Here is a 23,060-nt window from a genome sequence, read left to right on the forward strand (position 1 = left end):
TTTGTTTTTCACAAATACTGACATTTGGAGCTAGAGACAAACTTCCTTTGAAATTTGCAAGAGTTTTCAAAGCAATTTATGATATAGCATGACCCTCCTCAATGCAAAGAACTCTGTGGAACCTAAATTGTTGGCCACACTTCCAGTCACTATATTCTTCCCAGAAGGCTATCTTCATGTAGAAGAAATTCTTTTCAAATTAAGCTCCTGTTTTTAGATCTTCACTAGGCAATCCATTTATTCCACGTCTCTACAAGCTCTGTGTACTTAAGAGGGAGAAATTCTATTTATTCTAACCCTAGTTTGCTCAATTTGTATATGGCCAATTAGGTTGTGTTGTTTTATAATTGGTCAGTTAGAATATTTGCATGTCTGATGTCTCAGGTGGGTAGGGTGGAAATATTTGCATTGTTTCAAGAGTTAAGGTCAACCGAGGAAGAAATACAATTTTGCCTTAATGAGTGATCTGTCCTTTGATAACATTGCACACAGGCACTATTAAACTTACATTAGAGTAACCAATAATTGTATCTTGCCTTTATTGTTACCGTTGCATTGTACACAGTCTTGAGACATATGTTTACATTTCTACTACAACCTAACATTTTATATCATTGTGTGTAATCCATCACAAAATACATTGAGTGCAGACCCTGACACACATTGTAAAGTACATAATGAATGGTTACAGTTCAAAACTTAAAGGTAAGGTTTGCTACAGGGGTCTTGCTAATGTTCTCTTCATCTTCTGCCCCTGTTGTTACAAGATACATATATTTTAAAATTAAAGACTTTATATTGGCAAGAGTTTTGATTATGTATGTGAGACTATGAAATTTCAGCAGCCAGCAATCATTTTCAAAGGAATGTCAAGTATTTCTGACTGACATTGCCATCTTCTGGTAAAAGAATGAAATAACGCATCAATATTTTTTATTTTCCCTGCAAAATTTTGTAGAGGAAGTATCAACTTGTGATTTTTTTTGTCCTTTGTGTCTCTCTAAATAAAAAAGTGTTCAGTAAAATTTTTAGTATTCTGTTGTCATTTTATGAAAAATACATTAGAGCAGTGTCAGTCTATTCTGAAAGACATAGTAATAGAAGAAAAGATAGTTTTCTAGTTGGAAATGTTGCTTTATACATGACAGTTTCTTTAGATGAATATAGAGTGAAACTGAAGAAACTCCATTTCAAAACCTTAAGAACATGGCCAAACAGCCCGGAAAACCCACAACAACCATCTTTTACATATTGTCATTTAATGATGTGAGCCACCTTCAGTCTTTTTTAAGGAGAAAGGTAGTGTAAAATATTTTAAATAAAATGTATAAATAGTCCTGAAGTGCATCTTAGGTCTCAGCTTGCTTTGGTAGAAACACTACGTAACTCTGTATATTTGAAAGTGAAGGCAAAAGAGAGGAGTTACAATGCAAAATCTTGTTTTCTCCTTCAGTTTCTGAAAACCTGTCTAGTTTATCCCTCAATGACAACTCAGTTTTTGATGGGGAAGGCTGGGATGCTGACACGTCAAGTGTAGGAGTTATTTGTCAGAAACTTCATAAGGAGATGGATAGAAAAATACAGGTGAGTCTTGTTATACCTAATGTTATGGACGTAGAACTGATTTGGATGGACCTGGAACTGAATTGGACTGATTTGGATTAGACAGGTAAGACTTGTCAGAATCTGATTTTAGAGGATTCTTGAAAGCGAAAAAGAAAGTCAAATAGGGTGGCTCTGAACTATTGTAAAAGAGCATCATTCCCACCAGAGTGGTTGCTTGCTTGCTTGCTTGCTTGCTTGGTTTGCTGGTTGGTTGGTTGATTTCACAGTTGTTTTCACAATGCATCTGGGAGTTTGAAAACCCATCAGAGGACCAACAAGTTGGTCTTCCTGAAGAGGAAATAATAAACAGAAATTGTATGAATTTTTTTTTTCATAATCCTGAGTTAAAATAGAAATCAGTCTAAACTTAAAAGGAAATAATCTTGTAAATTTTATGTTTTCAGAACCGATCAAAAAGAATTGAAAATTTTACAAAACAGTCATTGAAAATGACCCATGAGCACATGAATATAATGGGTAGTGAGTTACATAAGCACAGGTTTGTATGCAATACTTAATAAAAATGAATATGATTGTTGTACGTGTTCAGTTGGGTCTAGATAAAAACGTGCACTTGGACTGGCTGTAATGGGATTTTCTGTTACCTTTTTCTCATGGTAACCTATGCCAGCCCCCTTTAAAGAGGATAATCTTTTGTGTTGGGAATCCGCCCCCAGGTTAGCCAGACACACTTTCATAAAGACAATCATTCAGGTCAGGGAAGACTGATTGATTGATTGGTTGGTTGGTTGGTTGGTTGGTTGGTTGGTTGGTTGGTTGGTTTGTTTATTTATTTATTTATTTATTTATTTATTTATTTATTTATTTATTTATTTATTTATTTATTTATTTATTTATTTATTTATTTATACATACTCCGCCTATCTAGTCATTTCAACTGCTCTAGGCGGCTTACAACATAAAAACATAACAAGTTTAGGAGAAGTGGATCACACCCACTGTGTACTTTTGCTTTTGTGTTTTATTTTCACAGGGCCAAACAACTGGAAAATCTTCATTCCTGTCTCATGAAAGAGCTTGAAAGTTTTGAAAAAGATTCACAGGCTTTGAGAAATGTGGAAAAAGACTTTGCAGTATGTGTTTTATTCATGGAACCAAGGAACTACATACAATTCTCTGTTACATTCTAAATGCAGGACATTTTTAGAGTGCTATCAAGTATATTGTTTAAACTGTTAGGAAAAAAATTTCTAAGTTTAGCATTATTAGACAAAATTTTACCCATAGTATACAAATGCTTAACAGTGTATTTTTGTACAGTTCACACTTTTTGTGGAGATGCTATCATTCTCTTTTTTTTAAATGACAACCCTGAAAAAGGATAAAGTACTCTCCACCTAAAGGCCACTTGCAGCTTCCAAATGTTATTATTTATTTATTTTATTTATTAGTTACATTTATGCTTGTCAATGAATACAAGGTTCTCCTCCCCATTTTATCCTTACAATAGTCTTGTGAGGTAGGTAAGGATGAGCAATATTGACTGGCCCAATCTTTTTAGAGTCGTCACCCCTTTTATAATAACCAAGTAACCTGCAACACCCCCACACAAATACACCATGTTTCCATAAAAATGCATTTTAATGGGGTAAAGTCATCCCTTTTCAAAAAGCAGAGGCTTCTTTTTCCCTCAAAGGGCCTCTTTCTCTTGCACACACATACACTCTAACTTTAATATCCCACTGTGATCCCAAGGAACAAATCATATAACAAGGGCTACAACACATATAAGGTGAACTTTAATTCCTCAGAAAACAGTTTGTGACACCCCTCTTGGGGGTCATGATCCGCAGGCTGGGGAAACACTAGCTTAGTGGATTTCTCAAGTCCTAGTCTCAAAGTTTTACCATTGTGCCACACTGGCTCTTGTCCCACTCCAGAGTGCTGTGGGGAAACATGGCTGATTCAAACACAGCAGTTGTCACCATCTTCACAATTTTCATCACTACCCTGTTTCCCCCCAAAATAAGACCTAACCTGAAAATAAGCCCTAGTATGATTTTTTTCAGGAGGCTCATAATATAAGCCCTACCCCAAAAATACGCCCTAGTTAAATGCAACCCCTCCCTCCACCATTGTGCAGCAAGCAGAAGATGACTTGAGTATATTTGAATAAATGTAGAGTGTTGTACATAAAATAAATCCCCTGAAAATAAGCCCTAATGTGTTTTCTGGAGCAAAAATTAATATAAGATCCTGTCTTATTTTCAGGGAAACATGGTACTTGCTAACATTTTAATGTGGCAGCTGTGGAATTGATCTTGTACCAAACATTATGGTATTTCTGTCCTTGGAGAGACCCCTGAGAACCCCCATACCACTTTTTAATGAACAAAAACTCCTTGTGGGTTCCTTGTGGCTCACAGAGAGGGCTAGAGCACAAATTTGGCTCTAACGCCCCAAGCCTGCCCACTGCTGAACTAGATGCAAAGACCTAAGGCCATTACCAATGAAGAGATTGGGAGGATGTAGGTATTCTGTAAGAATCAGTGACATCAGAACTCACCAGATTCCTAGTTCACTCCACAGGTTTTCCAAAATGTAGCGAGCTTATGGTATCAGTGTCACACGACGGGTAAAATATGGGGGCTCCTAATGGTTTCCAGATGGAGCTGTACAGGACATGTGCACATCAACTATAATTTTCACTTACTGCTAGAGCAAAGTTTCCTGTGAATTAAAGCAAACACAAAAGCAAGTGCTAATCAGCAAAGCTGGGTTTGCAAGAGGTCAGAAGGCCCTCTGTTGTTTCATTTCTCTGCCACTTTTCCTCACTATTACTATTTTGCATTGATCTTCCTCTCCATCCAGTGCTCAGTGCTAATTCAGCTCTTTCCTCTCTTCACTGGTCCCTAATTAACTAAACAGAAACTTTTCTTTTCCCCTCCCTCCTTCCCTGTCTTCCTAATGTTTGAAAAGTGTGAGGTTGCTATAGAGGGAGGCACCTCATGGACCTTCTACAGGTATTCTGGAGAGATTAATATACCAGGTCTGTTTACATTTCCATATCTAGGGAAGGTTAGGACATTTACCATCTATTGGCTAAAGATGGTGTAAAGATCTACAGACATATTTTAATTAAGATTTATTAACCTGATAAACAGAAAATACTGCAGGGTACTCTTGGTACACAGGTCAAGTTTCAAGTGTAAGTTTTAACAATTAAACTTGAAACTTGGCATGGCAGAATAGGCACATGAATGTACATTTTCTTATCATTTAGCAATATTGTATAGTACACAATAAATTATTTTATAAAAAATAGTGAAATCCACATTTACATAGTGATTGTTTATCCGTAGAACTTTTCAAAGAAACAGTGTGAGATGTTCAGCACGTACAACAAAAACGAGCAACGAAGGTCAGTGTACTTTCTCATTATTGGAATAGAAAATAGCACCATAGTATCAACATAATTGTAGTTATGCTTGTTATTTTCATTTATTTATATAACACCACGATGTACATGGTACTTGGGAGAAGAGACTCCATGTCCTGAGAAGCTAATAAATACAAGAGACAGCAGAGGAATGGGGAAGGAACTTTAGCAGAAAGAGATAGGGAAGATATATGTGGTTATGTCTTTAGGCACATTTATATTAAGGTATCTAAGCAAAGACAGGAGAGTCAATGTCCAGACTCAGTTTGGTGAGTAGCATCATCACGTATTCCAGCAATATCAAATACTGAATGACACTTAATTAATCTGATCCTGAAATAGTAAATGGCTTGAGGTGAAGGAGCTTGGCCAGGAGACTTGTGAAGGTTTGAGGAGCATAGTCTTTTCATTGAGCTCTTCTAATTTCTTCTTAACTATATCATGTGATTGGATCCATTGAGGCTACTGAATATCATTAGTGTACAGTGAACAGCAGGGCAGTTCTGTCGCCTTCATGTCCCATTCTTAACTTGCCAAGGCATCTGATTGGCTGCCATTCATGAAGACTTGATGTAGACTTAGTAGACTTTGGGTCTGATCTAGCAGGGCTCGTCTTCCACACATACTGGAAGAATACAATCAGATGTAATCAAACCTGCTTTGTTGTTGTTGTTGTTGTTGTTGTTGTTGTTGTTGTTAATAATAATAATAATAATAATAATAATAATAATAATAATAATAATAATAATAATAATAATAATAATAATAATAATAATAATAATAATAATAATAATAATAATAATAATAAACAAAGTGCCTCCCCCACATTCTGGAGCAAAGACACTTAATAGTGTTTTAATTTATACTCTTTTAGACTTCAGAATATCAAAACTTCACTTGAAAAGAACATTTACCATAATACTGACAGTGAGCAAGATATTTTTATAGCTCAGGTATGTGTTTTCTATTTCTTCATGATAGAAGGGAATAAAATACAACATTTTGAAGGCTCAGAATATATATTTACCAAGACTAGCTAGAGCAAATGGAAAATGCCTAAGTGCTCTTGTGCTGGGATTCTCCTTCCAAGAACATTCCCTTGTACCTCCACTGAGATTTTAGGAAGTAGTTCATAGAAAGCTAGTTAATTTACAAAGATAGATCATATGAGTGCTGAACATTATATGGGAAATGGTAAGTCAACTATTCTGTACGTTCCATTGATTCAATGTCCCTGCTCTTACTATGGTAAGCAACAGCTTTCATCCAATATGTAAATAACCTGTGTGGCTCTGCAATGCTGTTGGATAGCCTGGCCTATTTATCTTATTATTATTTCTCTAGAACTAGAATTGCCCAGCTAGAACACTGTTATGTGACTCCTCACACTTTCAGCTGATATTTAAGAGGAGGCAGAATGACTTGGTATCATAGCCTTGTATCCTTGCAATCTGGCTCACCTGGTAGCAAATAATTCTGCTCTTTTTCTGTTGTAACATGGAGCACAGAATCATTCCAAGATCAGAGATGCAGCACCATTACCTCCTCCCAAAGGAATGTTAGGTCTCTGCATGATATATTGCTCTCACCTTGTTTCTTGTACAGCACATGGCAGACTACTAACAGATTGGCCCTGTAGGCATGCCCAGAACAGTGAATTACGTAGAAGCACAGAAAATAATCTCTTCTCCATACTTTGAAGTTAATAGTAAGCTTCAGTTATCAGATGTTTGGAAACATTGGAAGTGATGGATTTGCATAAAACAGCAACTTCTGCTTGGTTGCTGTTCTCTGCTGCAGAAGCTAGTAGCCCATAACAGGTGGCACCCCTCCGGCCGCGACATGAACTCTTATGGTTTCCTGCTGTGCTTTACCATTGCAGAAATGTGGCAGAGTCTGACTGTCCTTTGAAGGCACTATAAAGTGATATCAGCAGCTAGACTTGAGTGAAAATAAATGTCAGTTTTTGTTCCATTTTAGATGCATCGAATTAAAGAAGACATGAAAGGGATCCAGGAAAGGTTACTAAAGGAGATGGTAAATGGTGTTACCTATAATATTAGAAGCAATGAAGTTATAATTATTATAAAAATATAATCTGATGTGATTATGTTGTTGTTGTTTTTTATAAAATCACAGCATGAAGAGGAATTGCTAAATGTCCGAAAAGGACTTCAGTCACTATTCATGGCAGAAAATATGAAGTTCTAACACAGTGCTCTTCGACGCAAGGACATGGAAGAATGTATATGTTTGTAGTGTTTTTGTAATGTCAGTGGCCTTTAATTTCAGTAGTGGGGCATCTGCTAGATGATTTGATCCAATTAGAGGAAACATAATTTTCATGAAATTATTTTTATTGTTACTGTAATGTATGTAGATAAACCATTTTATGTTTTATGTTAAATGTAACTACATTTTAATAAAACTGTTAAAATATAACATGTAAAAGTTTGTTTTTAAAAGAACTTGTGTTCTGAAAAAAACTTGAGGAAATAGCAAAAGTTCTAAAATATGGTGGCCGGATTTGGTACTAAATTCAGCCTTTACTTACAGTAATAGTCAAAACAGAATCTTCTTCACTTCCTTTGAATCCTAAAGTCTGCAACACCAGCTGAAAATCAGGGTGTTTCTTATAGCTACATAATTTGTTTTGGGGTACATGAGGAGGGGGATGCGTGATGGGGGAGACATAATCCTTTCTGTCTCTGGCTGAAATCTTATTGCATTTGGTGTAGAATGTAAAGTTTCATCTGTGTATGTTCACAAGGAGTTACACCTAGGCAGTCTATTTTATATGTCTGGTTGTGCAGTTGATGGTGCAACTACTTACCCACAGAACCACTTGCTGGATATGATTTCTGCCTTGGTACAAATTTCACAACTGCTTGTCTGACTTTGAATTACACAGGCTTCACTAAGAAAAAAACAGAGATGTTTTGTTGGATTCTGGTGCTTCGCTAGTAACTGGGTAGCACTGGTCAAAGTTAACAACTCTTGGTTTTAGTAGAACTGAGTCATGGCTAACTAGTTATATTAGGGACAACTGTAGCCTTCTATATGTGATTTGCATAATTCCTTACCTTTGGTTTTGCTGGCTGGGGCATGATAGAAACATCAGAAGGGCCAAAGCTGCCTATTCCTGCTTCAGAGTATTTATTTACTTTTTGCATTTTATGGCACCTTTTTCCTTGTAAAAGGATTCAAGGCAGCTCACATGTCATTAAAACAAATAGGAATCAAAACAGAATTACATAAATCCTTAAAAAGCTATTAAACATGGTAATGTTAGAATACTTATATAAAAATGTTTTGAAAAGTACAAGAACATTTAAAAGACATTAAAAGGATATAACCCTAGGACATTTAACTCACATTAAAACTGGATATTAGAAGCAGATAGCTTGGATCCAAGCCAAATAGGGTTTATGGCACTTTAAATTGGGCTCGAAAACAGGCTGGCAGCCAATAAAACTGCTGTAACGGGAGTTAAATGCTTCCTGTAACCAGTACCAGTCAACTTTTGAAACAGTCTTCAGAGGCAGCCCCACATAGAGTATGTTGCAGTAATCCAAAAAGGCATGTCTCACTGTAGCCAAATTAGGCATCTCAAGGAATGGGCATAACTGATAACACTAGGTTTAACAATTGCAATTACTCTGTCCGCTTCCTAAATCTAGGCATCCAGGCTCAGGGTTGAGTCCAGGAGTACATCCAAGCAGTGAGCCTAAGTTGGCATGGGGAGTTCCAAGCAGTGAGCCTAAGTTGGCATGGGGAGTTTAACTTGGGAGTTAAACTTCCAGTACAGATAAATCCCTATTTCCTGATCAGTCTTTCAACTGACCGGGAGCACCTCTGTTTTGTCTGGATTAGGTTTCAATCTTTTTGCTTTCATCTACACCATTACTCTTGTCAAACTCTGGTTTGGAACAGAAAAGGCTTCCTTGCATACTAGTGGTTCAACCATAAATCACCAGAGGTAAATGGGATACTGATAGAACTAATATGGTGGCTTTCATCTTTCCGAGCATCTTGTGGATGGATTGAAATGTATTTATTAGCCATAAAATAAAGTTATTTTCACATGTATTACCAGAACTGGTCACTAGAGGGCACCAGAAACCATGCTATGTACAGTATTATTAAAAGTATTCATAGCATGCTCTCCCTCTAGTGACAAATTCTGGTAATACATGTGAAAATACGTGTTTTTTTCTGGATTTAAAAAAAATGCTTTTAATATTTTTAGACCATGGATAAGTGAATCAGTGGATACTGATCCCATGGATAAGGGGATCCTACTGTACATTTTCTCATATGATGCCATTTTGAACTTACAACCACTCATACATGGGGAACTGTATGTAGAAAAGATTTCATTAAATGAAATTCTATAGCAAAAATTTTTTTGTATATTAAATTTTCACAAATTCTGAAGTTTATACTACAGTGGTGCCTCGCTTAACAATTACCTCATTAAACGACAAATCCGCTTTACAATGGTTTTTTTGCAATGTTCCCATGGGCTTTTTTCGTTTGACGACGATCAGTTCCCTGCTTTGGGAACCAATTGTTCACTTAACGATGATTTTAAAACAGCTGATCGGCGGGTCGCAAAATGGCCACCCACTGTGCAAAATGGCTCCCCGCTGTTTTCAACACTGATTGCTCAATTTACAGGCACCGGAAAATGGCTGCCCTATGCAGGATCTTCGCTGGACGATGAGGTATTTCACCCATTAGAACACATTAACCGGTTTCTAATGCATTCTAATAGGTTTTTTAATTTCGCTTGACAACGATTTCACTTAACAGCGATTTGAACGGAACGAATTATCGTTAAGTGTTGCACCACTGTATTATGTTCCTTTTATCTTTCCATTCCTTTGTTTTTCCTGAACCATCTTTTTGGGGCTACAATATTATGGGTACTTGTTTGAATAAATACAGTAGTGAGATATTTCTGAAGAAACATGCAAAAGGCACTACGTTTCTCGCACTACATTATGCCAACAGCTATATATTATGTGTTATAAGATCTACTTTGCAGACAGAATGAAAATTGGTTGATGTGTCCAGGTTCAAAAACACAATCCACACATTTTTTGAAGGAAATATTACACTTATATGTCATGTGTTTGGATGTCACAGTGGGTGTGTATTTAACAATACACCTGTCTGGATGTCCACTTCAGATATTGCAGCCCTCTCTGTGGTGTGTATCATACCATTTCAGAATCTCTGCCCCTCAGGAGCAACTTTTGGGTGGATGAGACTTACTACCAGATGGGCAGGTTGGAGCAATAAAATCCTGTTGAGAACAGAAGTCTTCATGCCTCTGTGGATCAAATGCCTTTACTTTGTAACATTAGATTATGTTTTCATGTTTTCATGTTATTTTCGTATTGTCATACGTTAGGTGGATCGAATCCAATTTTCTCCAAGCTAACAATAAGCTCAATATTAAAAGAGGCTCATGAGCAACTCATGCCTTTATGACTAACATAAATCAGTGGAGGCCGAGTCGAACTAACATTAAAAAAAATGCACACACACACACAAACACAGAGTGCACCATACCAAAGGTCTGTCTTGCATTTTGTTCCTACGATAGCAGCCAGTTGCAAACAGAAAGGCCACAAGGACATGTTTCTTGTGTCTGAAGTGGATTTTGATCTATGAACGCTCACATTGAAATAAGGCAACTGAAAGGGTGCTTCTTATATACTGCCCCAAAATGCTTAAAGCATTCTGGGCAGTTTATAACATAATTAGGCAGGCTACACATTGCACCTTCCCTCAGCAAGCTGGGTACTCAATTTACCATACTCAGAAGGATGGAATGCTGAATCAATCTTGTCGCAGCTACCTAAGCCCATTGGGATTGAACTCAGGTTGTGAGCAGAGACTTAATTTCAGTACTGCAGTTTAACCACTGCACTATGGGATTCCCAGATAAATCTTTTAGTCTTTAAAATGGCACCATATTCTGCTCTTTTGCAACTCCCTCTTTCCCCTTTGATTGTTGCCAACATACTGGACATGAGTGCAACAGCACCTTTCAGCTCATGCTGCCCTGTAAATATTCTACAGATGCATAGTGCTTATGGACCTGGAACCAACACATGGCTCTCTAAACTAGTCACTGGTAGCTCCATCCTCCATGGGTTTATTCATCCTCCATGAGTTTATTCAATCTTATTTTAAAGCTATCCTAACTGAAGTTGGATCTGGCCCTATTTCTCTAGTCTAATACTGTATTGTTATTTAAATATCGTGTACATGAAATGAATGAAAACCTCCCGGCTTCTTTTCCTCAGCATTCTTTGTACGTGTTATAAGATCAATGGTCTAACAATTGAAGAATTTTCCTACCTTGTTAATGCAAAAGCTTCGCATAGCAAGAAGCCGGGGACCTGTTAATTATATGATTAAATAATACACAGGTTATGCTGTGCATTATTTGCCTTGTAGTTAATACGATATTTCCATGTTCTCCTCCTAGAAGCTAGTGGTGAAGACAGCTTTTTGTCAGGAGGGTATGTCCTTCATCTCAATGCTATCATGCTGAAATCTTGACGTTTCTACTTGAGCCTTTTTACTGAGATTCACAATTTGCAGTTGCAGTTAAAAAGTTTTCTATCCCTCCCTTCTATCAGGCAGGACTAGTGTTTGTTTGCATTTTTTGTGCCTCAAATGACTTGTCTGAATGCCTTGCACAGAGCAATACAAATGTCTGACATGGAGCAATACACTAACTGCTCATGGTGGGGAGGTCTATAAGCAACACCAGATAGCATGCAGGACTTATTACTTTAAGAAAAAGGATTAAATAACGAGTCCTCCTTTGAGGAATGCATGCTGTTTCCTTAGAGATCCAACTGTTGCCTTGTTTATTCATTCATATGATTATATATATGACTGAAGTGGTACCCTGCAAAGTAAGGAAACTTAGGCCCCAGGTCAATCCTCCCTAGAAAACATGGACACACTGATGCACTCTTCTTGTGCCTTAACTTCCACCCCAAGTAAATACATTGCAGCAGGGGTCCCTCCAGACCATGGACCAGTACTGGTCCGTGGCCTTGGAAGGACCGGGCTGCTGGGACAGATGAGCAGCAAGCAGGAGGTGAGCGGCAAGTGAAGCTCCACCTCCTGTCAGTGCGCTCGTATTAGGTTCTAATGCCACTGCTGATCTGACAGGAGTTTCACTCCCCTCTCCCCTCCTGCTGCTGCTAGATCAGCTGTGCCTGTGGCATTAGAATCTAATAGGAGATTGCGCTCCTATTAGGTTCTAACGGCTGCTGATCTAGCAGGAGATGGAGCTTCAATTGCAGCTCACCTCCTGCTCTCCGTCCATCTGTCCCAGCATAATACCTGTATTGAGCTTGATTCAAAGCTATCCTCCAACAACCTACTGCATAATAAGTATTCCCACCCCCACCCGAAGTCCTTGGGAGAATGGCCTTCAACTAAACCAGTCCCTGGTGTCAAAAAAGCTGGGGACCATTGCATTACAACATATTCTCATTAGCCATCCAACTCCCTATATAACAGTCACTAGTGGTGTGGCAATGCTGAAAAGAAGCACGCACATTGATACTGTCAATAGCTATATACACAGATTTTGAGTGCAGTTCTATCCATTGCTAATCCAGTGAAACTGATTTCTGGTGAAAGGAAATCTAATTTAGTGGGAGTCATCTTAAGTAAGCAGTGTTTTGGGTTTGTTTGTTTTAGGAAATCAAAGACACTTGAGTTTACTTGGAGTGGAAGTTAAGGTATAAGGATATATCAACATGCCATGTTTTGATTGTTTTAGAGCAGATGATCTGAGTCTTCACCAATTAGAGTTTCCATTGAACAGGAGGAAAAAAAATGTTGTTCATGGCTGTATTTTTGTACCTAATAGTAAGGGGCACTTAACTCATTTTTCTTTTTGTCTGGTCTATTTCCTCACTATATCAAGGAACAAAGCTCTGGAGAGGGGAGAATAACACCTTCAAAGATGCCTTCCCCAAACTGAAAGCGTACGCAAGCATTGGATTTTAATTATTAAAGGTATACATTTGAATTTAATAGATTAATTGATGTTTCAAAAGTCCAGCCTTGATTAAATAATAGGTTTTTAATCGAGAGCCCTAATTTGTAACCTGCAGGATAGATGTTTACAATTGCATCCAGTTGAGCCAGAAGTAATTCTCCTCATCTGTCAGTCACATCTACTCCTGAAGAAGTGGTCATCATGAGTTCTCATTCATAGCAGCTTAACTAATGTACTGGAAACTACTTTAAACTGACAGGATGTACAGAAAGGAATGTACAGTGTTTTGTGGGGAGAGAAATTTTGGCTTATTTGCATTAAGAGCCTCGTGGCACAGTGGTTAAAACACTGTACTGCAGCTAAAACTGTGCTCACGACCTGGGGTTCAAATCCCAGGTAGCCGGCTCAAGGTTGACTCAGCCTTCCATCCTTCCGAGGTCGGTAAAATGAGTACCCAGCTTGCTGGGGGGGCAATGTGTAGCCTGTATAATTGAAAATTGTAAACCGCCTGGAGAGTGCTTGTAGCGCTATGGGGCGGTATATAAGTCCAATAAATAAATAAATAAATAAATTATTAATTGTAATAACCTTCACTGCCAGAACAATCTATGCATGGAAATAAATTTGTGTGCTTAAGGGGTGATCCCTCCCTTCTACTTTCTGGAGCTGCATGCATAGGAGTCCCATTCGTGTGATCTCAATGTGTGTTTCCCTAGCATCTGAAGCAGGGAGAGGAGGTACTGAATCCAAGCTCCTCCCTTTCCACTGCAGTCTCCAAAATGCACTTCATATGGTAAAAAAATGAGAATACTATCTGTTTGGCTAGTATATGCAGAGAGACCCTTGAAGGCAGTAGAGGGTACATGAGAGAGGCTCTATGATATGGTTTTAGGTACTGATGTTTACATTTTGCAAAATCTGCAGTCATGCATGATCTAATCCAGCACAGGTAGTCATATGGACAAATGTATGGTGCTGGATTGGGAATTGTGTGTTTTAAAATGTATCTGTGTGGTTCCCTGAGCTAGATTTTTTTTTTCAATCGGCAGGATGGGCAGCGATTATGAGTACAGGGCCAAAGAGATGACAAGCCCAATCATGTCTTCAAGCAGAAGGTATTAATAATGGCAATAGAGATGGGCATGAACTGCTGGTCTGGCGGTTCGGCAGCAGCATTCCATCCCACCTCCTCTGTGCACTGCCTCTCAGTGGACGGCTGCTGGAGGGGGCAGGGTGCCAAATCACAGATCAGCTGTTTGGTGAGGAAATCAATTCCATCAAACAGTCAAACCAGCAGTTCATATCCATCTCTGGTTGGGAATGCATTAAAGCCCCTTTTCTTTCATTGGCTTTGCCAAGTTTATATATCTGAATGAAAATGCCATTTCTGCTAGTTATGATAGTTCTCTGTGGTCATGATAACTGTGTAGAATATTTGAATACTTCTATATGTATTTTGAGGACACCGGTAATTTTTTTTTTTTTTGCATACTTTTGTTAACGTATTAAAAGTCAGCTTCAATTTCAATAAATAATGTCCTGTAGGGATTTTTCTTTCATTGCAGTGTACCCGATTAAAATAAATTGCATGAAAGTTCACCTGCACCATGGGACCTGCTGCTTTAAATGAATGATTGCCTTCTGAAAGACTGTTCAGTATAATTATGCCCATAAAGAGGAAAAGAAAATTCTTATGCACATAAAGAGCAGCAGGTATTCAGTGTTCAAATGAAGCTTGCTCTCAAAGGTTAGCAGTGGATAGACAAACAGAATTAGTCCAGCGGATAAATTTGCTGTATGCCATAACCTTTGTCCATGCTTTCCTATGGCTTATCTGTCATACCTTAACTCGGGCATACAAGGTTTGTGACCTGCCACCATGTGGTCTTCCACCAGGGGTTAATTAGCCTTTTCATTTATATAATCTTAGAACTGCAGAGCTGGAAGGGACCCTTCTGGATCATCTAGTCCAGCCCCTGTCAATGAGGCACAGCGGGGAATCGAACTCCTAACAAGACATCTAAACCACTGAGCTATCCAGCCTTAGCTAATTGGTTCACCGAATGACAATTTGACCTTCAAAGTCAATCATTGACCCAAGAGCCTTGCCTAAGCAGAAATCCAAAAGTATTTTCTTATAAATGCTCTCAGCAGAGTAACCCCCAGTCCTCCACGTCCTGCCTTGTCTACTGTTCCATGGATAGGTTAGATGTTCTTGTTGAACCAAGCTAGGAGGTTCAGTAAAATTCTGACACCATAAATAGTGTCTGGCATGGGTAATAAATGTATTACGCAAGCCAAGACTTCCTATGAAAGGGTCACACAGCTATTCTTTTTCTTCCATAAATAGATTGGAAGCTTTATTTGGCTGAATGGGTCAGCAGTTGCATAGACCTTCTTCTGAAGAACCACCATTTTGTAGATTACTATCTAACCTCAGGTGCCACCATGCAAACAAATGAGCTGAACAAATTTTATGGTTCTAAGATTTCTCTTGGTTTGATTAGTGGGCATCATGATTATTGGTCACCAGAAGTACAAAGTGACTGTTGGAAGATGTTGTCTTTTAACTGGTATGAAATGTTATCCACAAGGATCCACCACATGCAGATTGTTACATGATGTTGGACGTCATCGAAGGATGAGCATGTATGTGTGGACCCATCCCAGATCTTAGTACAATCTTGAAGTTGTAAAACGATCACAGGTTAAATTCGGTGGAAGCAACATCCAGTCACAGAAAGAAGCTTTTGGTTTGTGATTGCCCTGGGCTCCATGCTTGACTATTATTGCACGGTGATGTGAGCAGAACACTGGAGTGAGCAGCCGGAGTTGCACAGGACAATTAACGGGCTTGATTCTTTGCACAGGACAACATACAAAATGTCTCTGAGATGTGCTTTGCTAGCCCCTAAGATCCTAGGATGTGGTATATGAATTGTGATCCTCATAGCCTATCATAGCACCTTGCCTTGCCCCATCTGCAGGCATCTTAAGTAGCTTCACCACCAAGACTATGGATGGACTATGGATGCCCAGCAGTAATTTTGGAATATTTAATGCAGCAGAACTGGACTGCATATGCTTAATATATCAGCTGTTATAAAGTGGCCCAGTGCTATTTACTTTAATAGCCCCTGTGTCATTGTGTAGACTGAGGTTCTGTTCCAATGAGTGTTCCTTAGAGGTCCTGGTCTAAAACATATAGTGAGCCTTTAAGAGGCAGAAGAAACGAGATTTCCTCTCGTGTTCTTGCCATCAACATCCCCATTCTTTCAAAGGACCACCCAAAGGGGAAGGCTGTGAGTCTGTTTTCTGCAGTAAGTAATCATTTAATTAACGGGGGGGGGCAAGGGAGGGGAGGGGAGTAACAAGAGTCTAAAAAGAAGAAGAAGAAGCCGCAGCTCTTTTTTTGTTAGACGTTATATATAAAAAGGGAAAGAAATAATATAGCAAATCATTTTGTATAACATGAACTTAAGTGTTTTATACAAACTAATAGTGATCAGTCCCAAATGTCTTATCATCATGATAATACTGAACAACGGTGTGCGTCATGTCCATTGGCGTCAGAGGCCTTGGAATGGTAAAGCCTGTACATGCACAACCTCTTCTTTCCCCAGATATGCTGCAATATGGTTTAAACAAGTAGTAAAAGGAGAGCAGTAGTGTCCTTTTGGATGAGTACGGCGGCTTCAGTCATTTTCAGCGAATCCTCCCACCAAACAGGTCTCACGGTTCCAAGGCAAAAGCCCTCCTCGGAGTAGATCCTCGTGTCTTAGCGTGGGCTGCAGAGATGTCGTCTGCAGAATCCTCCCGGAACCCAGAAACCTCGGCTGGTCGTTGACTGAATCTCAAGGAAAGGCCTTCATATTTTCCCTGATGTTTGATCAGTAGTGGTATCAAAAAAGTAGACAAATTCTTCTCAGAAGAAAATCTCTATGGCCTGTGGAACCTGGGGGTTAGAAGGAAGATAAATTAGTGGCACTGTCAGTGAGTAATCTCACCGAAAAAATATCAACATGACATGAGTTAGGGATGAGTGAAATGATTGTCAATTTTTTTTCTGTAGTCATAAAAAAAACACTTTGGTTTCTGCCAAAATTGTATTATTTGAGGAGAAACTTCTAAATTCAAGAGAAGATTGGACAACCATTTGTCAGATCTGCTTTGATTTGGATTCCTGCATCCAGCAGGAGGTTGGATGCAATGGCCTTTTAGGCTGCTTCCAACTCAATTATTCTATAATTCTAAATTTACTTTAAATCCATTGATAATCTTTTCTCCAGTCCCCTTCATGGCAATACTGCCTAAAATCCTGTTGCTTAGCTTAGTAAGTCACATTAGTGCAGACTAACTGAATCTGTGGGAATTTAGTTAGTCAACTCCTCTACAGGTTCAGTTGATCCAAATGGGCCTACTCTAGTTGCTACTTACTATGCTATAGTAAATTGCAACCAGGGCAGGTCCAATTGAATCAGTGGAATTTACAGAGGAGTTGGCTTACCAAATCCTCACTGATTCACTGCACCTATTCTTGTGTGATTTACTATGCCAAGCAACAGGAGTTTAACCACGGTCACAGCACGAAGCTATTTGCAGATTAATCAGCTGTATCATTTCTTTCCTTACTTCTCCAGATAAAGCCATTTATTGCCTTCGCCTATGTGGCGGCCTTTAAATGTCTTAGAGACTACAAATCATGATCCCCAGGCAGCACAGTAGTAATAGATGATAGCTATTTTACTCCAAAAAGCTGAAGACCCACAAAGGCTGCTAGACTCAAAAGGAGCCACATGGCACAAGGGTTAAACTGCAGAACTGCAATCAAGACTCCGTTCACAACCTGAGTTCAATCCCAACAAATTCAGGTAAATGGCTTAAGGTTGACTCAACCTTCCATCCTTCTGAGGTCAGTAAATTGAGTACCCAGCTTGCTGGGGGGGGGGCAATGTGTAGCCTGTACAATTAAATTGTAAACCTCCCAGAGAATGCTTTAAGTGCTATGGGACAATATATAAGCATCACACTTTAACTGTTTGTAGATAATAAAAAATAAATACCAAGATAACTAACCTTGTCAAATGCTTGCTTGATGCATGCACCTCCATTTCATTACTTTTGTATTCATTTAACTCTTTGCGAATGGCTGCCTAAAATGTTCAAAAGAAAGGAAAGTTAAATTGAGCTTTTAAAATAAGTAAGACAAGGCACCTTAAAAAAACTGAACACAACAGAGATAACATGCTGCTGTTTCACAATATGGAATCATGTCTGGTGGTTTAAAGTTTAGCATATAACCAGTGGCTTCCTAAATCAATATCACTACTTTGTCATGCACCCAATTCTTGATTCTCTTCCCTGCAGAACTGGAAAAAGCCTGCAGAAGTTTCCAATAGCTTGTTAACAAAAAACAAACTAACATTTGAAAACACACATGAACATCTTGATAACAATGGCACAAGTGTGTGCTTCCCTACAGGCCTTTATGCCTGATCTGTGCTTGCAGGACAGTCAGATGATAAAACGGCAAAGCTGATGGAATGGATTGTACTTTTTCCTCATGGGAGGTGGGTGATACTGCTCTTGAATGCAGCTTGTATTTTATTTTTTTTTTAGAAATCCTTCCAAGCAGGTGTTCTGTGATTTGGTGGCCACTCAGAGGCAGTGGCTGGAGGAAGCGGGGCAGAGAAACCGGGGCATTGCCTCCACGTGGATGCCCCCTGGAGGGGGCAGGGGTGCTAAACCATGGGAACACCTGTTGGGCCATCGTCTGAACCCATCTCTGCATTTGAGTAATTCTTAAAACTAAGCTGCTTTGCTGTGGAGGATATTCGTTTCATTGCTGGTGTGAAGGGTATATTATTTATCTATTGTTACCTGAGATGTCCTATAAGAACAAATGTGCATCGCAACAATCGTAAGTTGAGTTATACCTTGTCTGCTGCCGACAGCCGTGTCCATGGCTTGTCTGCTCGTCTGTCATAGTCCTGTGCTTTTGCCACTTCCACATAATCACTGAATCGAATGAGGATTTTTCTGTCCCTTAATTCATCAACTGTAGGTCTCTGATTAAGCTGTGGGGAGGAAAAAAAAGTCGCAGTGTGATTATTCCATAACAGAGAACTATTTGGTGCACAGAAGTGAGAGGAACACGGAGGAATGATTGGTTCTTCTTTCTGCACATTATAATGTTATGTATTGGGGAACATAAGTAAACATTTCTTCCAAAATGCATTCCTATTTCAACTTCATGAAGTCATCTTGACGCCCATGTTAAGAATCCAGAGTCTAACTTAATTTCTGTAGGTGCAAATGCTCCACACTCACTGGATTTCTATTTTTGCATTGTTTAAGAGTGAGCAACTCTACAGGAAATCCCCGAGTGCTGTATTTAGTGTCCTGGAAATCTCCCAGTTCCTGGAGTTCATGCTGGTAATTTATTCTGGAGTGCTGTTCTTTACACATTATGCCGGGGAAAGCCCTCTCCCACTCCTAAAATCGTGAGTTCCCTGCTGTGAATATATTCTTTTGAATTGCGTTTCTTAGGGATATGTATCCAAGCATGAATATATACACACTTAAAACATCCGAGCCTTCCATAAATCAATTACTTTCAATTTTGAGCCCCATCACACGATACCTTTGGCCTACATAAAGTTATTTTTTGTCAGAAAAAGATGTAAGCAGCAGCAAACCAGGGAATCATGCCTGGAGCAACCGGTGCTGCAACTTTAGACAGTGCTTTTATGCTCATACCCAGCAAAGAAGATCTGTGAAAACATGCTTTCAAGTCAAAATCATTCACTGCATTAGCAGCTGTGGATGCAACCTGGATAAGCCTCAGAATGCATGAGAATGCTAGGCATCTCCAGACTGTTGCTGTCAGTGCATTTAAAGATCCATTCACATTCTAGCTCGCCTTGCAATTTCTCCATGTGAATTGTACTGCACTGAGGCACAACAGGACAGCTTATATGCTTTTACACTCAATAGATTTTTGTCTTGCCTTTATGGGCTTGTACAAATACGTTCTGGGCCTGAAGTCGTACAAACACCCATGAATGAGACTAAGTTGTGAGAAGCCTCCAAAGGCCAGTACAAACCAGGAGTTCCAGATGTTGCTATAGCCCTCTACCCAAGGGACTCCTCTAGTAAGCGCTTGTGCTGCCACCCTGTTCACTCCACTGTCTTCTAAGAGAGGAGCTTCTTGATTCTGGAGAGCAAAGAGTAGGAGGGGGAGCTCTATAATAACCACTGGAACCTATAACTATCCCTTTCCCCAGAGGCTCCTGACTGTTGGACTCTCCAGATGCTCACCTATGAACATTCAGCAGTCACTTGGGGCAGGTGACTGTGTTTATGCCTGTTAGACACACACCCTAATGCCAACACACTCAGCTCCTATCCCCTTGGGTAATGACACATTCTCTGGTAGAGAAGAGTAGAGTGAAGAGGACCTCTATACACATAGATGTTCAAAAGTAGGGTTCATCCATATGAGCATGTCCGTCTGGTCCAAGAAACTGTCAAATTCTGTACAATTCAATGCCTTTTCCCAGGGAATCCTGTGCAGCAAAAGTGTAATTTTGCATAGGAATTTTAACCATTCTGCACAAATTGGTATTTCTTCTAGGAAAAAAAAGTGACCACAAAACATTAGAGAAATCCCATGAGATTTCTTGTGGGACTTCTTGTGGGGGAGTGAAACAAACCTCTCACAGAGAAATCTTGCTGTGAGCAGAAAGGAGGGCTGCTTTCCCTATGTCTTGCAAAGAGCAAAAAGATGCAAGATTTTCATCCCTCGTGTGGGATTCCTCTGCACAACCACCAATGTGCAGATAAGTCAGCAGGTGGTGCAGTCCCACTTCTTCCTCACACATTCATAAAACACACAAGGGGAGTAGCTCCGAACGCTTCTCTGGAGTCCCATTTTCAAGCATCGTTTCTGCTCTACATCTCTTATGAATGAATCTTGGCAATACGTTCAGAGAGAAGCTTCACGGGGTTCCTACAAGTCATTTTTTTAATACCAGGCTATATTTAGAACCCCTTCAAAGGATTTGTGCATTCCTTTAGGGAATGAATGAAACTCTTTCTCAGATTTATGCTCATGCTGGTAAATCTGGTTATTGGCATGGAGACGTTTTATATCCCCCGATTAGCATGAACCTACAACTCAGCACAATGCTGAATTTGTAAAGCACGAGCCCTGTTCTGCAAACTCGTTAGCAATTTCTCTTGTTTCCAAGATCATTTGCAACAGGGAGCAGTATTTTATGAGACAGCACCAGATCCAGATTTCCTGACTGTCTGCACAGAGCTCTTAGTGGAATGCTCAGCAAACAGAGCAGGATGCACAGACAAACACGTTATAGTTATAGGCAGGAAACAATTTGCATAGAACAACGTCATGCAGGAATACACCTCCTGCTCTCCTGGCAGCTGGCTCGCTGTGGACTTCTAAGCATAAGAAGTAATGCTGTCCCTAGCAAGTTAACCATGAAAATAAATGATTGTCAATTAGAAGCATACAGATCTTAGTGACTACTCCACTTGTCATAAGTAACATTTGCCAAGGGTTGCTCCCATGCAACTCCTTTAAGTATGAGGATGAAGACCATGGAAACGCATCTGACCAACGGCACTTCCCATCAGGGGAAATTATTGCCTTTAATTGACTTCCAGTACGTAGGGTGGATCCCTGCTGTAAGGTGCATGTTTTGCTTTCACCTCACAGGAAGGATGCACAAGGATTATGAATTGCTCAACAAATGTTCCAACTGTGGGCTAAGCAGCGAACCATTCCCTCAGATGCTTGCTCTGTCTGTTACACTTCTACACAAATCACAAAGCATCATCCAGCAAAAGAAGCTGTTGCCACAACTCAGAGCAACAGAGCACACTTTGCTGTGATTCATGTTTGCTGGATTGCATCCAGGCTTTTGCTTAATTACCTGGGGGGGGGGAAGGAGACAACAGTGGGACTCCACCCACAGGTGTCTCATCACTGTCTAAGCTCCAATAATGCACATGACACATGGGGCAAATATTACCATTCCTTATAACCACACTCAGTCGCCGAAGGATGTTTATTATTAACCATGTGCAAAATGTTAGTTGAAAACAGGGGAACCTTACCTTTCTCGTCAGCCTCTGCTTGATCTCTCTCCTTTCCTCCTGTTCTGTTTGGTCATTCCTTTCTGCAGGGAATATGAAGAGAGAGATGACTTTCCTCATCAAGACCAACTTTTCTCCTCTTCCTTTGTCTCCCTTGCCCTCTCTCCTTCTCCCTCTTTCTCCGTGTCTCTCTCTCCCTCTCTCTTTACACCACTGGCTTACTACACAGTCCACCTTCCCTGGTATTCTGCCAAAAGCATCACACGCTCCTTAGCAGCAGGGGCACACCGATGCCAACGTCAAGCCTTCTTGCTTGGTGGCCCAATTAAAATGGGCTTCCGCAAACACAAAGCAGCCAATCCCGTTCCTCTATTAGGACAATGAGGAGCATTTTCAGAAGGAAGATCGATAGACTTTTAGAAGTCTAAATGATCGCTTTGCGATGCCACATCTCTGTCTGAGTCATCCGTACTGCCCTTACGAGCTGGAACATTGTAGAGCAGCTGCTTCAGGGAACACACGTTCCTTGTACTCTTAACTCTTGCCAGGCTTCCGTAATTTTGTTGATTAATTTATAACAATAGCCAGAAATCCACTCCCACGCATTCCTTTACCTTCTAGTATTCTGACTGTGCCAGTCTTATTATAGATCCATCCTTAATATATGTGGGGTGGGGAGGGGAAGGGAGGAGGTGGAAAAACGAAGGGCTTCCCTATCCATTTTCTTAACGAGATGCTTTCTAACCTAAGCCTATTTATTTTTTTTGCTCTTGCACACCGTCACTATTAGTATTCAAGCTGTGATAACTCATACACACTAGTGCTAAAAATAGATACGGCGGCTGTAGCATCGTGTGAAATACATCCTTCACCCAGGGATACAACCTAATG

The 23,060-nt window shown here is 39.7% G+C and overlaps 2 protein-coding genes across 25 annotated transcripts in view; one reads left to right on the forward strand and one right to left on the reverse strand.

The window, feature by feature from the left end:
• The window catches only part of SYCP2 (synaptonemal complex protein 2), a 55,990-nt gene extending 46,461 nt beyond the window's left edge, over positions 1-9,529 (forward strand). The window contains exons 36-42 of the mRNA XM_078392126.1: positions 1,454-1,584; positions 2,010-2,104; positions 2,600-2,699; positions 4,929-4,987; positions 5,880-5,958; positions 6,986-7,042; positions 7,145-9,529. Coding sequence (XP_078248252.1) covers positions 1,454-1,584; positions 2,010-2,104; positions 2,600-2,699; positions 4,929-4,987; positions 5,880-5,958; positions 6,986-7,042; positions 7,145-7,216 — 593 coding nt within the window. The 3' untranslated portion in view covers positions 7,217-9,529. The remainder of the gene's footprint in view (positions 1-1,453; positions 1,585-2,009; positions 2,105-2,599; positions 2,700-4,928; positions 4,988-5,879; positions 5,959-6,985; positions 7,043-7,144) is intronic.
• A 6,831-nt stretch (positions 9,530-16,360) lies between these two features.
• PHACTR3 (phosphatase and actin regulator 3) overlaps positions 16,361-23,060 on the reverse strand; it is a 262,718-nt gene continuing 256,018 nt past the window's right edge. For all 24 annotated transcript variants that reach the window (XM_078392129.1, XM_078392144.1, XM_078392141.1 and 21 more), the window contains 4 exons: positions 22,191-22,252; positions 18,986-19,126; positions 18,126-18,202; positions 16,361-17,004 (listed from right to left, as the gene is read on the reverse strand). In XM_078392129.1, coding sequence (XP_078248255.1) covers positions 16,989-17,004; positions 18,126-18,202; positions 18,986-19,126; positions 22,191-22,252 — 296 coding nt within the window. In that variant the 3' untranslated portion in view covers positions 16,361-16,988. The remainder of the gene's footprint in view (positions 17,005-18,125; positions 18,203-18,985; positions 19,127-22,190; positions 22,253-23,060) is intronic.

This window comes from Pogona vitticeps, chromosome 4, assembly GCF_051106095.1.
Source record: "Pogona vitticeps strain Pit_001003342236 chromosome 4, PviZW2.1, whole genome shotgun sequence".
NCBI lineage: Eukaryota > Metazoa > Chordata > Lepidosauria > Squamata > Agamidae > Pogona > Pogona vitticeps.